Source organism: Physeter macrocephalus, chromosome 2 (assembly GCF_002837175.3).
Source record: "Physeter macrocephalus isolate SW-GA chromosome 2, ASM283717v5, whole genome shotgun sequence".
Lineage (NCBI taxonomy): Eukaryota > Metazoa > Chordata > Mammalia > Artiodactyla > Physeteridae > Physeter > Physeter macrocephalus.
This window is the reverse complement of record NC_041215.1, coordinates 156,068-170,179: the sequence shown is the minus strand read 5'-3', so window position 1 is coordinate 170,179 and position 14,112 is coordinate 156,068. Positions and strand designations below refer to the sequence as shown.

Genomic DNA, 14,112 nt, shown 5'->3' with positions numbered 1-14,112 from the left:
AGTCCAGTGGGGGTCCCAAGCCCAGGAAACTCACCGGGTGACACAGGCCATGCTGAGGACCAAAGAAGGGAGACACCCAGCAGAGGGTCCTTGATGTGCAGATGTATGGCATCAGGCCAGAAGGGATTGCTTGTATTCAGAACAAAGTGCCCTGACTTTCTGCATATATGAAATGGGATTAATACAACATGCCTTGCAGGGCTGTCTGTGACATTAGATGACACAGGAAAATAGGGATTTTGGGGGGTGGAGGGGGTGCTAATCTAATTACCATCCTCTTACGACTCTTGGTGGGAGACGAAGCCCACTTTCCACGAATGAAGGAGAAAGTTACCGGAGTCTTGCTTTCCTGGCCTCCCTTGTAGCTAGAAGCAGGCATGGGGCTAGACTCTGACAATTAAGTGCAACTGCTCTGGTGTCTGAATCACAGCCTGGTTAGCTGGACCAATTCTCTGTCACTGTGCCTGTTGGATTTAACCAGGCCCTTCTCTTCTGCCCCATGAGCATCCGTGTTTCTTGGTTTCTCAGGGAGAAGCCCTTAGTGGTTGAGGAGTGGTATCAGCAGCAGCAGCCGGAGCTTCCCTGGCCTCCTGCAGCGGTAGGAGTCTGGCGGAGGAGTCAGTGCTGAACTCCAGAGGCAGTGGCACAGCCAGCTGGGACCACGTTCTACAGCAGCACTTGGGGTGTCCTCCCCTGACTGTCTTTGTGGTATGATTTTGGCTGCGGTCTGGCCCGCCTTGTTCCTGCCTGATTTCTGAGGTTGGTTCTACAGCTTTCTGATGAACATGTGAACTACTCAATTTCCTTTGCAAACATTTCCTCCCCGCACTCACTGCCCACAGTCTGTTTCTATTGCTTGCTATTAAGAACCCTGACCAGTACAGGACTCGGTACTGGGGAGTGGGGTGCTATAAATCACAGACCGGAAGACAGGGAGCTGGCTGTGTACTGGAGGTAGGATGGGGCACGGCACAGACACCAATATTCCCTGTTGGGAATTTGAGAATGCTCATTCTGTGGGTGAAAACCAGAGGGATACACTTGTTACCTGTTGTATCTCGAGAGACAGACTGCACACCTATAGAATTTTAAGGGAAATGATAGGGAAAAAAATTCAGGATGTTGTACCATTGGCTACTTCTTGTAGCCTTAAGTAAGAATCTACAAGAAACCGATAAGCTTGGGCTCAAGTGTAGTCAGAAAACAAAGAAGGAGGGCTTCCCTGGTGGCGCAGTGGTTGAGAGTCCGCCTGCCGATGCAGGAGACACGGGTTCGTGCCCCGGTCCGGGAAGATCCCACATGCCGCGGAGCGGCTGGGCCCGTGAGCCATGGCCGCTGAGCCTGCGCGTCCGGAGCCTGTGCCCCGCAAAGGGAGAGGCCACAACAAGGGAGAGGCCCGCGTATCGCAAAAAAAAAAAAAAAATTAATAATAAATAAATAAATAAAAGAAGGAAAAATATACGGCTTTGCTAAGAAAGACCCTTTCTTTTCTTTTTTTTTTTTCGTTTTTTTGGCCACACCCCGTGGCATGTGGGATCTTAGTTCCCTGACCAGGGATTGAACCCACGCCTCCTGCACTGAAAGGCAGGGTCTTAACCACTGGACTGCCAGGGAAGTCCCAGAAAGGTTGTTTCTGCCTGTGGCAGGTGATCCATGCAGACTAGGAATTTTTAAATCTGCAGCCCTGCAGGGTTGGAAACTGGTCCAGATAATAAAATATGGGAAGGGCCCAGCATAGTGCTAGGCATGCTAAAGATGCGTAATAAATGGGACTGGAGCTCTCTGTTATTCAAGGATGCCAATCCTGAAAAAGGCCACCTAAGGCGAACCCATTTACACAGGAGACCAGAATTTTATTTTAAATATTGGGGAAAAAAGTTTGAGTTTTTAGTTGGAAAAGAGAAACACTTTTCAGAAGTTACATTTCATATCTTCCATTTGACAAAATTACAACTGCATTCTAAATCCTGATGACAAAGGATGAATCAAACACTCATTTCTTTTGGTGTGATGTTTCCAACAAGTGACATTCTTCACTTTGTGTTTGATTTCCACTGCACATTCATAAAGTCGGTAATTTTGCCAGAAACAGATTATCCATTATCCTAAGGGCTTTTCTAAGTCCTTCAAGTTATTCACATTTGAAACATGGATTGGATTTTCCTCTTCTTCAGCTGTGTGCTGGCTTAATTGCAGGATTCTTCACTTGTAATTCACGAATTCCCTCACGTTAAAATCACATTCGGTGACCGCAGGAAACCCTGTACGTTTCGCAAGATAGGCAGCTACATTGCAGTTGCTCACATTGTCTTTTCAGATGCTTACAAGCTCAAATATTAGCTGGAGACTTGACACAGATGGGAGAGGTTTTACGTTATTTCTGGGAGGTATCACAGGGAATGTTTTGGGGGGACTAATTTGAAAAGTAGCCAGTAAATTAGTAAAATTGTCATGTTATGAAAAATTTACCTTCCCTACTCAAGCTTATAACTGGAGGCCTTGGATACGGAATATCAGATAATGAACCCCCCATATCCCCTCCCCCTCCCCAATAACAATAGGCAGGTGGGTGGCAGATTGATGAGGTGGGGCAGGTTCCATGGGCCTTTCCTGCGACAACTTATTGGCACACTAGGCAGGAAGGTTCTGTTTATGCTTCTGGTTATTGCTCATTGGTTCTTCATGGTAGGAGGTAAGGAAGGTAGGAGGTAAGGAAGGATGTCGACATGTCATTTGAGCGTCAGGAAGAGGGTCTTGGTTCTGTAGCCCCAGCAAGCAGCATGACCCCTCAGACGGGGTAGACTAATTGGATAGCAAGGCAAAGGGATCAGGGGGCCAAGCCTACTGCACGGCTTCTGAATCCAGCGGGGCTTGCAAGAGCAGGTCGGCAAGTGAAATAGGTTAAACAGGGCCAGGTGGAGGCCACAGTGAACTTGAAAGCCCTGCCCCTCCACCCCTCCAAGGGCAGTGGCCCTCACTGCTCAGCTTCAGCCAGCTGTGTCTGTGACAGAATGTGTAGCCCATGGGGCCAGACAGTCCCCTTTTTTCCCAAGAGAACCTGGAATTTTATTTGAAACCTCTTCATTTTTTTAAATGTTTAATTGAATTTCCTAAGTTTTCATTGTTAGCAAAAAGTTCAATTAAAAAAACCCCTAAACCCATGACTAAGTCATAACGGGTCTGTTGCTATTTTGTAACCTCAGGCTGCCGGCTGCAATTGCCCTGGAAGGGGAGGAAGTGCCTGCCCATCAGGGATGGTGAAGGTCCGTCTGATCTCAGCAAGGGGTGTGGCAGGGCAGGGCGTAAACAAGGAGGAGGGGAGAGTTGGTTGGAATTATAATATCACTGGCCCTGTATTGGCTTTCCCAGGCTTTAGCTAATTCAATCCTTAAAGCAAGCCCATAGAGTCGGTCTGTTAACATTATGAGGAAACAGGCTCCGATGAGGTCGCAAGGTGAGCATGATGGGAACTTGCACCCAGAACTGTGTGAGAACCAGGGCTCTCGGCTACTGGGAGAGAAGCAGGCGCTCTGGGGGAGGAAAGCGCCACATGGTTGCTTACCCGGCACACGTACTGGCTCTGGGGGCCCGGGGAGAAGGTCTTGGAGCGGATGATGGTGGTCCCTCGAAGAAATGGCCCTGGAGATGGCGCACCCACCCGGCGGTCCTTGGGCCGCACCACCGTGGGAGATGGGGCCGGGGTCTCCGTGTTGGTCTCTTTGTCCACCTGAGGAAGAGGTCACAACTGTGAGGCCACCGGTATCCGCAGAGTCTCAGCCACCCACCCTGAGACTCATGGGGCACCCTCCACAGCTGCTCCCCAACCCTGTTGCCTTGCCTCTGGTCCTCCGTCACAGCCAGGGGCTTCCGCGGCCCCAGCCCAGCCAGGACAGCGCCCAAGGCCCCGAGTACTGGACCCCAGTCCTCCCTGACACCTGTGGGCTGGGGCTAGTGGGAGATGTTCAGTCCCCTAATAAGCTCACGTAAGCAGTAGAGGTACCTCACCCACCAAAGTCCCAGACTTCACACCCTCAAGACCAACCGTATTTTAACAAAGCCGTAGCCAAGGCCTCCACGGCCCCAGCCAAGAACTGCAGATGTTTTCATGGAGTTGTGGAAGCAACTAGCAGATCTCGTTATTTAAACGAGGTGGTCAGGTTTTCTGTTGTCCTTTCGCAGTAGTTCCCAGCAGAGGTAAATAAAAACACCCAAATGAAGGGCCTTGATTCACCAAAACAAGGCCTTCATGTGATTTTGAAAGAGGCACCCCCTTTGGCTGGAGAAACTACGGCAAGACTTCCCCTCGGTGTGGGGCAGTCAGAAGGTAGGCCCAGGTTCTCCTCTCACACCCCCGCTGCACCCCGCCCCCAGGGGTCAGGCACCACCTTTGGGCAGTGCACAACCTGCCTCTCCAGCCCCACGTGCCCGGCTCAGACACAACGGAGTGCTCTACTTCCAGGAGTCCTGCAGGTCAAAGAACATGGAGATCTCTTTGGAGCGTAAAGCCTGTTATATCATGTAACCCTAGTGCAGCAGGGAAGCAGGAGGCGAAGGGAACTTGACTAGAACCTCTTTCCTACTGCACTTTGGGCAGACCCAAAGGGAGAAATCCATTCACTCAAAATCTTAGAACCCACCTGCCAGGCTGGTATTACTGTGTCCATTTTAGAGATGAGGAAACCAAGGCTGGAGAGGGAAGAAGTCATCTGCCTAAGGCTACACAGCTAGGAAGGAGCAGAGCTGGCATTTGAACCCAGACCCACCTGCCTGCAAAGACTGAGGTCTGCCCAGAAAACCGGGAACTGCAGAGGGCAGGAGAGATGAGGGGATGAGTCAACTTCTCCTGGCTTACTGTCACCGAAATGACCCCGCTTCCAGGCAGGGACACTCCTACACAACCTTCTGCAGGTCATCCTACTCTGAAGGCCTGTCCCCTGATGCTGGAGCATGAGACTTAGCCCCGAGCCTTTTCTGTTTGCCCACGTTCAAGGATTGAGGGCTATTTCCCCAGGACAGCCCTTCCCATGTCCCCAGCCCTCCCTACCTTCAGCGCTGGGCACTCATCCACATCATGTGAGGCTTTCTCAGCGAAAATGTCCTCTTCTCCTTCTCCCTCTTCCTCCTCCTCCTCCTCCTCCTCAGCTGCTGCCTCGTTCTCGCTGGTCCCCTCCTCGCACCTCCTGTGATGACAAGGCACTTTGATTACCCACAGAACCCACTTTCATCTGTTCACCTGCCATTTAAGTGCATCCAGGGCGGGGCTTCCAAGCATTTTCAGGATTGAGGACACTTTTTAAAAAAATCAATTTTAGGGCTTCCCTGGTGGCGCAGTGGTTGGGAGTCCGCCTGCCGATGCAGGGGACACGGGTTCGTGCCCCGGTCCGGGAAGATCCCACGTGCCGCGGAGCGGCTGGGCCCGTGTGCCGTGGCTGCTGAGCCTGCGCGTCCGGGGCCTGTGCTCCGCGGCGGGAGAGGCCACAGCAGTGAGAGGCCCGCGTATCACACACAAAAAAAAGATGACTTGGCCTCCACAGCCTGCGCGTCCGGAGCCTGTGCTCCGCAACGGGAGAGGCCACAGCAGTGAGAGGCCCGCGTACCAAATCAATTTTAGTGAGGTATATTTTACATATAACAAAATGTATTTCATGTATAGTCTGATGAGTTTTGACCAATGTATTCCCCTGGGTAACCACTACCACACTCAAGATAAAGAATGTTCCATTACCTTGAAAGGTTCCCTTGTACCCTTTCCCAGTTAAACTCTCCCCAGCCCCAGCCCACCACTGATCAGCTTTCTGTCACTAAAGATTCAATCTGATTTTTCTTGTATTTCATAAAAACGGAATCAGACAGTATATGCTCTTTTGTCTCTGGCTTCATTCTCTCAGCATCATGTTTCTGAGATTCATCCACATTGGTGCATAGTATCAATAGTTCACTCCTTCTTATTGTTAAGTAATCTTCCATCGGATGGATAGACTATACTTTGTTCATCAGGTGATAAACATTTGGATTGCTTCCATTTCTTAGAAATTATGAATAAAGCTTCTATAGACATTCACCTACAAGTCTGTGTAGAAATAGGATTTCATTCCTCTTGGACGTTGTATTAGTTTGCTAGGGCTGCCATAACACAATACCACAGACTGGGTGGCTTTAACAACAGAAATTTATTTCCCACAGTTCTGGAGGCTTAAAGTCCAAGATCAAGGTGTGGGCAGGTTTGGTTTCCTCTGAGGGCTGCCTCTGTGACTTGTAGATGGCCACCTTCATGCTGTGTCCTCATGTGGTCTTCCCTCTGTATGTGTGTCCCTGGTATCTCTCTGTGTGTCCAAATTTCCTCTTCTTATAAGAACAGTCACAATGGATTAGGGCCCACCCTAACTTTAAGCCTTGCGTTAAATGAATCAGCTCTTTAAAGACCCCGTCCTCAAAAACTGTCGTTCTCTGGTACTGGGGTCAGAGCTTGAATATCTGAATTTTGGGGAGACACGATTCAGACTATTACAGATATATATATACATACCTAGGAGTAGAATTGCTGGGTCAGACAATAAGTATAAGTGATTAAATGTTTTTGCCATGTGGTTATACCATTTTCTGTTCCCACAGTAATATTATGAGAATTCTGGTTCCTCACCTATACTTGGTATTATTAATCTTTAAATTTAGTCATTCAACTGAGTGAGTACTCGTATCTCATTCTGGTTTTAATTTTCACTTTCCTGTTGAGAATATTTTCCTGCATTTATTGACCATTCATATTTTCTTTTGCAAGGTGTCTGTTAGAATTTTTAGCCTGTTTAAAAATTGGGCTGTCTTTTTATTACAGAGTTGTAAGAGTTCATTATATATTCTAGATAGGAATCCTTTGCAAATATTTTCTCCAAGTCTCTGGCTTGCCTTTTCTTCTTCTAAATGGTGTCTTCCAAAGAACAGAAGCTTTTGATTGTGATAAAGTCCAGTTTATCAGTTTTTCTCTTTAATGGCTTGTGCTTTTTATCCTGTACCTAAGAAGTCTTTGCAAAGAGTTTCTCTGGTAGTTTCTTTTAAAAGTTTTAGAGTTTCAGCTTTTATGTTTAGCTCTATGATCCATTTCAGATTAATTTTTGTCCATGGTACTCAAAATTTATTTTTTTCTATATGGATAGCCAATGGGGTGGCTGTACCATTTGTTGAAGAGACTTTATTTTTGGTGATACTCTTCATAATTATCCTTTCTCCTTGGACTCCAGGGTTGGAAGGAGTTGGTGTGACAAATGGACGGAATTTGTTAATTAGTAATTTATCTCCATTCCCATCTTTACTTTTCAAAGACATACATAACCGCCAGGCTTCTGATCAGCATGAGACAGTATTACCATACTGAGCTGGAGGAATTCCAGCCAAAAGCAGAGAATTTGACACCTAGTTAGCTGGCTCAGTGAGACTGTGGATAAACATAAAATCTCCCTTAGGATTTTCCCAACAGGGAGAACAGATCTTGGCTCTCCATCCCCAGCCCTGTGATTAAAATCTCCCTTGCACTTAGATGGGGACTATCGCTATGGAGGGGCTTCTCCCCGCTGGCCTCTTTTTTTTTTTTTTTTTTTTTTTTTTAAATTTGGTTGCACCAGCTGTTAGTTGTGGCAGGTGGGCTCCTTAGTTGCAGCTCACAGGCTCCTTTGTTGCAGCACATGGGCTTCTTAACTGCAGCTCCAGGGCACCTTAGTTGTGGCTTGCAGGGTCCTTCGTTGTGGCACGCAGGCTCCTTAGTTGTGGCACGCGAGTGGGATCTAGTTCCCTGGACAGGGATCGAACCTGGGCCCCCTGCATTGGGAGCGCGGAGTCTCATCCACTGTGCCACCAGGGAAGTTCCCCCCAGCCAGCTTGATCTACTCATAAAAGAGCCATTAAACATGAGTGCTCACAGGGAGCACCTTAGTGAGGATTGTGTAGATGCCACATCATTAACCAGCGTTGACTGAGGGCTTAATTAAGCACCTTAATGCAGGTGCTTCGTGGAGGTCTCAGAACCACACTGAAAGACACTCTTGTCTCTGTTTTACAGATTCAAAAGCGGAGGATCAGAGAGTGGGTAGGCCTTGTCCAGTGTCACAGGCCACTCAGTGGTGCAGCCAGGTTTCCAATCCACGTTTGTTCAATTCCACGAAGCGCTCAACCACTAGGGAAGTCTCTTCTTTGTGACTAAGAAGCTGATCTAAGTATTTTCCAGGAAGGAAAAAAAAAAAACACCCCTCAATTGTAAAGAGAAAAATAATTAGTCACATCTTTGCATCCTTTGGAAAAGTGGCCAAAAATAAATAAATAAAAATTTAAAAATATATATCTGATAATATGAAGTGAGGGTTTGGGCAAAAGGCATATCCCCGTGGGAAGTGTTAATTAGAGCAGCCAATTTATACTCTGAAGTCAATTTAGCAGCATCTGCTAAAACAAAACATGTACATATTCTTGATTAAATACTCATCAATTATATTGTATCAGAGAGGATGTAGCTTTAGGGGTACTCTCAATCACTGCTAGTGGAGCATTTACTAGGACAATCGTACTTGAGAATGATTCTGCAGTGCCTGGTAAAATATAAAACACACATGCCCTGGGACTCAGCTAGGCTACTTCTCAACCTCTGTCCTAGACAAACACACACAAGTCCCCGAGGAGGTAAATACAAGGGTTTTCACTCTAGCATTGTTTGTGATTATATTCTTCCATATTTTCTAATCCTCTAAGAGTTTTGTTTTGCTTGTGGATCTTAAAAAAAGATCGAGTCTTCTGATTATATGCACTAAAGAAACCTAAACAAATAAAAGGAGGGAGTAACAATGGCACCCTCCTTTGGGCCTTGGGTGCCAAGGGAGAAGGAGAGGAGATGAGAACTGAGGGCCAGTCTCTGGAGCCCTCCACTCCAGAGCTGAGCGGGCACAGCAGAGCTAGTTAACATTCCAGGACCAAAAGAAGCCTCCAGTCTGGGGGGAGGGGGCTGCAGATGGATTTACCCCAGTATAGCAGCTCTGGGATTCCCAGCCCTCTTTGTAAGTCAGTGTCTGGGGAAGTTTGAATGGCAAGGGGTGGGGAGAGAGGGGGCCACAAAGGGAGAGAGAACAGAAGGTGGTTGCTAGGAGATGGCGTGAAAAGTCTCAACATAAGCTTGGAATTTGGCGGAAACCACTGATCTTGTGCCAGGGTTTTGGAAGACAGGTCCTGGGCCTATTTCCGGCATCAGACCTTTGCAGTGTGCCAGAGAGAAGGAGAGAGAGGGAGAGAGAGGGAAAAAGACAGGAGAAAGAGTAAGTGGGGGGGGGCGGATGGAGGGAGGGAGGGAGGAAGAGAAAGGGAAGGAGAGGGGAGGGGAGGGGAGGGGAGGAGGAGAGGGGAGAGAGAGAGAGAGAAGGAGGTGGGGAGGGAGGGAAAGGGAAGGAAGAGGGGAGACACAGATGGAGTGGGACAGAGAAGGAAAGAGAGAAACTGAGACAATTTAGAGAGAATCCTAAAACGTATGAACATACAAAAATTCAGGAACCTTGCCCTATTCTTTATCACATGGAGGAAGAGAAGAGGAAGAGAGGGGCCAGCCTGTGGGCCAAATCCAGCCCACTGCCTGTTTTTGGACAGTGCAAGGTCCAAGCTATGAATGGTTTTCATATTTTTAAATGGCTGCAAAAAAAATCGAAAAGAGAGTGAAATTTCATGGTGTGTGCAAATGATGTGAAATTCAAATTTCAGTGTCTGTAAATGAAGCTTCAATGACAGAATCACAGTGGTTGGTGTAGGTACCGTCTATGGCTGCTTTCACACAACGATGGCAGAGCTGAGTGGATATAACAGAGTCCGTATGGCCCACAAAGCAGACATTTTCTATCTGGCCCTTTCCAGAAAACACCTGCTCACCCCTGGAGTAAAAGATACTAAGGAAAGACTTCGTGTGAGACCAAACATATAATCTAGGGCTGTAACAGAAGAGTCACTGAGTGCTTCCCGTGAGAGTAAGGGTCTGTGTTAAGTGCTCAGTATGCGTAATTTTTTGACTCTACAAAATTCCCCCTGTGTAGTGGCTATTTCTTAAATCTATATTTCACAGGTAGGGAAACCAGGGTTAGAGCCTGGTTCTCAGCCCAGGCTTCACCTTAGAATTACCCAGGAAGTTTTTTTTTTTTTTTTTTTTTTTGCTGTACGCTGGCCTCTCACTGTTGTGGCCTCTCCCGTTGCGGAGCACAGGCTCCGGACGCGCAGGCTCAGCGGCCATGGTTCACGGGCCCAGCCGCTCCGCGGCATGTGGGATCTTCCCGGACCGGGGCACGAACCCGTGTCCCCTGCATCGGCAGGCGGACTCCCAACCACTGCGCCACCAGGGAAGCCCTACCCAGGAAGTTTTTAAACTTACTGATGCTCAGGCCTCACCCAGCCCTAGAATCCCACAGGGAGTTGGGTGAGCGAGACTCCAAATTCACATCTGTCTGGATTCAGAGCACATGCACTTAAGTACAACTACACACACTTCCTCCAAATGGCAAGGTTCCTAGGCTGTGCTCATTTCCAGCTGGTAGTTACCCGTGTTGCTCCTCGATTTACTAAGAATCTCTGCTGTTTCTTGCGTGTCTACTACGAGCTTTGCGCTTTCACTACATCAGTGGCCTTTCCTTCAGTCCCTTCTGTGATAACCCCACACAGTCGGTGTGACGTCCCCACTTTTCAGCTGAGGATCAGACAAGGTCAGAACGACTTGCCTAAGAGTGGGTGCTCTTGAGGGGGAGGGCAGGGACTGGGAGGGAGCATGTGTGGGCTTCCGGAGAGCCAGTGACGCTCTGCTTCTCGATTTGGGCACTGGACTCATGGGTAGTTTTGTTTCCGAAAATTCACTGAGCTGTACACTTACATCAACCTTTCTGTATGTACGTTATTTTGCAATACAAAGATTAAAAACGCTTTGCCTAAGGTTACACAAAAAAAAGATGAAGCTAGGATTTGAACCCTAGTCTACATCACTGTTTCCTAAAGTGTGTCATAAGACCCTTCTGTGGGTAAACAAGGGACTAAAGAACACTGATCACACAGTGAGAAAGTTGTGTCCTGTTCACTTTTCCTTCAGACCTGTTTACATCAAGGAGGAAGTCTCTCTTGGGCAGTAGCATGTCTTTAACATTGCTGAAGCACTGGCTGACCTTCCTTTTTAACAACGGGAGAGGAGACCTTAGTCTTAGAACCTTGGCAAGCAATATACCCAGCTAGACTTGAATACTCTTGTTGTATTTTCATTACACTTAATCTTCCACAGTTACCTTCTGAGGCAGACTTGGCTCATGATCTACTCAATATCCGTTCCTACTTTCTGCCTTAGTAACAGAATCCTGAATTTTGTACCAACTAAGAGACCTCATTTCCCAGTCTCCCTTGCAGTTAGGTAGGCCAAGTAGCTAAGCTCGGCCAATGAGAAGCAAGTAGAAATTGCTGGGTGGGACTTTCAGGAATGCTCCTTGGTTACAAGGCACGCAGGAAGACTCTGTTGTCTTTCCTCTTTCCTGATGCCTGCCTGATGGCTGGTGACTCCGCAGCCATTCTGTGCTTAGCAGCCTTGATGATGGAGGTTGCACATAAGGCCAGCAAGGCAGAATGAGAGAAAGAGCCTGGGTTGCCAGTAACATCGTGGGGCTGACAGATGCGCCCTGGAATGCCTTTTGCCAGTCTTCCTTTTAAGTAACAAAGAAGTAAACTTCTATCTTGTTTAAGCCCATTATTTCTGCTCTCTGTTCCTAGCAGTCAACTGCAATTCCTTACTGAGGAATCTTCAATTTATGGCAAATTATACTTATTTCCACTTCTAGTAATATAAAGCTTCCTAAGGATTTTTTTTTAACCAAAATAAATGTAAGTTCGTCAAGACAAACACTAATATTCGATGTGAACTAGCATGAGTAATTCCTGGAACACAAAATGACAAACTGGGAAGGGATTTTGGGAACTACTGTACCAGACTATATACTGCCTTTTGGCCTGTAGAGAACCCATGAGGAGAGAGGTTCTCCATTTTCACAGAGGAACACTTCTGTTGGTTGCCCTGGTATTTGGGGATCTCATCCTTGGGCCCAGGTCCAAGCCAGGTCAGTTCCCAGGGACACCCTCACTTACCAGCTGTCTTCCAGGGTCTGTGCACTGCTCCTTCCCTCCTGCCTCTTCTCCAGCTCCACGGCTGTCTGTTCCAGCAAAGCAGACACGGCATCCTGCAGAGACAAAGGCTGATGGGTCCATCTGTGCACCATGGGCACAGCCCCACCCGGCAGGAATCAGAGTGTGTCACCCTCCCAGTAAACGGAGGGTAAAACTGAAGACCAAAGTGGGTAAGCGTCTTGCTGTAGAGTCACATAAATTGGAAATACAGTCCGTAGTTCTTCTAACTGGCAGTTCTCTGGAGAATAACCTCTGCATGCACAGACAGAGTTTGGAAGACAGCCAAGTTTAGTGTTTGGGTGAGACGGCATTATAGGTCTCCGGCTGTAAGGAGAGCATGGTGTAGTCAGGGAGACCACCCCATAAACCATCAATAACAAAACAATCTGGGAAGGACTATGAGAGAGATAAGTACTGGATGTTTGAGAACAGAGGCATGGTGGCAAAGCTAGCTTGGGGGCTGTATTCAGGGAAGGCTTCCTAGAGGAAGAGTCTTCATACTGAAGGGAGTCTATGGTGAGGAAGCCTGTGTGACTTGAGGAAATTATTTAATGTCTCTGAGACTCAGTTTCTTCTAATAATTACTCCACCTCTGATGTCCAGCCATCTCCAACTCAGGGAGAGGCTTTTCCTTCCATCCAGCCAGGTGCCGCATGTGCAGGAGAAGGGTGCAAAGCTGTGGCCCAGCTCACCGTGCTTTCAGGTCCTGGCATGGGGGCCATGGCTCCCACTGGTTTGGGCTCCCTGCTCTGTTTCTTCAAGTATTTGTAGCTCAGGAGGTTGTACCAGCGAGTCGACCTCTCCCCGGAACGGCAGACCTCAGCCAGGCTGATCTGGGCGCCTCCCTGTGGAGAATGGGAAAAAAAGCACAACCAGGGGGTGACAAGGTATTCTGGGGGCAGCATGCGAAACACCACTCCAGGTGAGACAGAAGCTTCCTGGGAGGAAGAAATGGCTAGGCGCTAATCATTTTCCAATAACTCACTTGTTCACTAACTCATTCTTTCATTGAGTTGTATGGGTTCTTTAAATATTTATCAGATACATGATTTGCAAATATTTTCTCCCATTCAGTAGGTTGCCTTTTCATTTTGTTGATGATTTCCTTTGCTGTGCAGAAGCTTTTGTTTGAGGTAGTTCCACTTGTTGATTTTTGCTTTTGGTGTCAGAGTCAAAAAACACCATGACCAGGACTCATGTCAAGGTAAACAACTCAAAGCTCCAGAAACAGGGGACTGGAGGCATAAACTGTACTATATCTATAGGGTGGAATATTACATAGCTATGTACAAAAAATAAGGAAGATCTCTAGGGAGTAATGTAGAGAGTTCTGTGGGCTATGTTAATTCCAACAAGATAACAGTCAATTTTAGGCTGGCTCATAGGCATCAATGGTCTACCTCAGTAAACTGGATGCACTCTGATGGCATTTATGCATTTGTTCATTTTGTTGATGATTTCCTTTGCTGTGCAGAAGCTTTTGTTTGAGGTAGTTCCACTTGTTGATTTTTGCTTTTGGTGTCAGAGTCAAAAAACACCATGACCAGGACTCATGTCAAGGTAAACAACTCAAAGCTCCAGAAACAGGGGACTGGAGGCATAAACTGTACTATATCTATAGGGTGGAATATTACATAGCTATGTACAAAAAATAAGGAAGATCTCTAGGGAGTAATGTCGAGAGTTCTGTGGGCTATGTTAATTCCAACAAGATAACAGTCAATTTTAGGCTGGCTCATAGGCATCAATGGTCTACCTCAGTAAACTGGATGCACTCTGATGGCATTTATGCATTTGTTCATTCGTTTATTCAACACACACCCATTTTCCCAGTAGCCTCTGTGTGCCAGGCACTGTCCTGGGTGTTGGGAATATGGAAGGATTTAAGGCAGAGAAAAATCCCTGCCCTCATGAGCTTCTATTCCAGTCTGGGGGGATCAGATAATC

At 47.3% G+C, this 14,112-nt stretch overlaps 1 protein-coding gene across 6 annotated transcripts in view; it reads right to left on the bottom strand.

Moving 5' to 3' along the window:
* WWC1 (WW and C2 domain containing 1) overlaps positions 1-14,112 on the bottom strand; it is a 153,583-nt gene that overhangs the window by 12,222 nt on the left and 127,249 nt on the right. For 5 of the 6 annotated variants that reach the window (XR_008615684.1, XM_055079574.1, XM_055079579.1 and 2 more), the window contains 4 exons: positions 12,858-13,010; positions 12,127-12,218; positions 5,045-5,180; positions 3,563-3,727 (listed from right to left, as the gene is read on the bottom strand). Coding sequence is in view for 5 of the 6 variants with exons in the window: in XM_055079574.1 (XP_054935549.1) it covers positions 3,563-3,727; positions 5,045-5,180; positions 12,127-12,218; positions 12,858-13,010 (546 nt within the window). In the remaining variant the exon portion in view is untranslated. Of the gene's footprint in view, positions 1-1,875; positions 2,348-3,562; positions 3,728-5,044; positions 5,181-12,126; positions 12,219-12,857; positions 13,011-14,112 lie in introns of those variants that run through there. The other variant, XM_055079585.1, reaches the window with a different exon arrangement.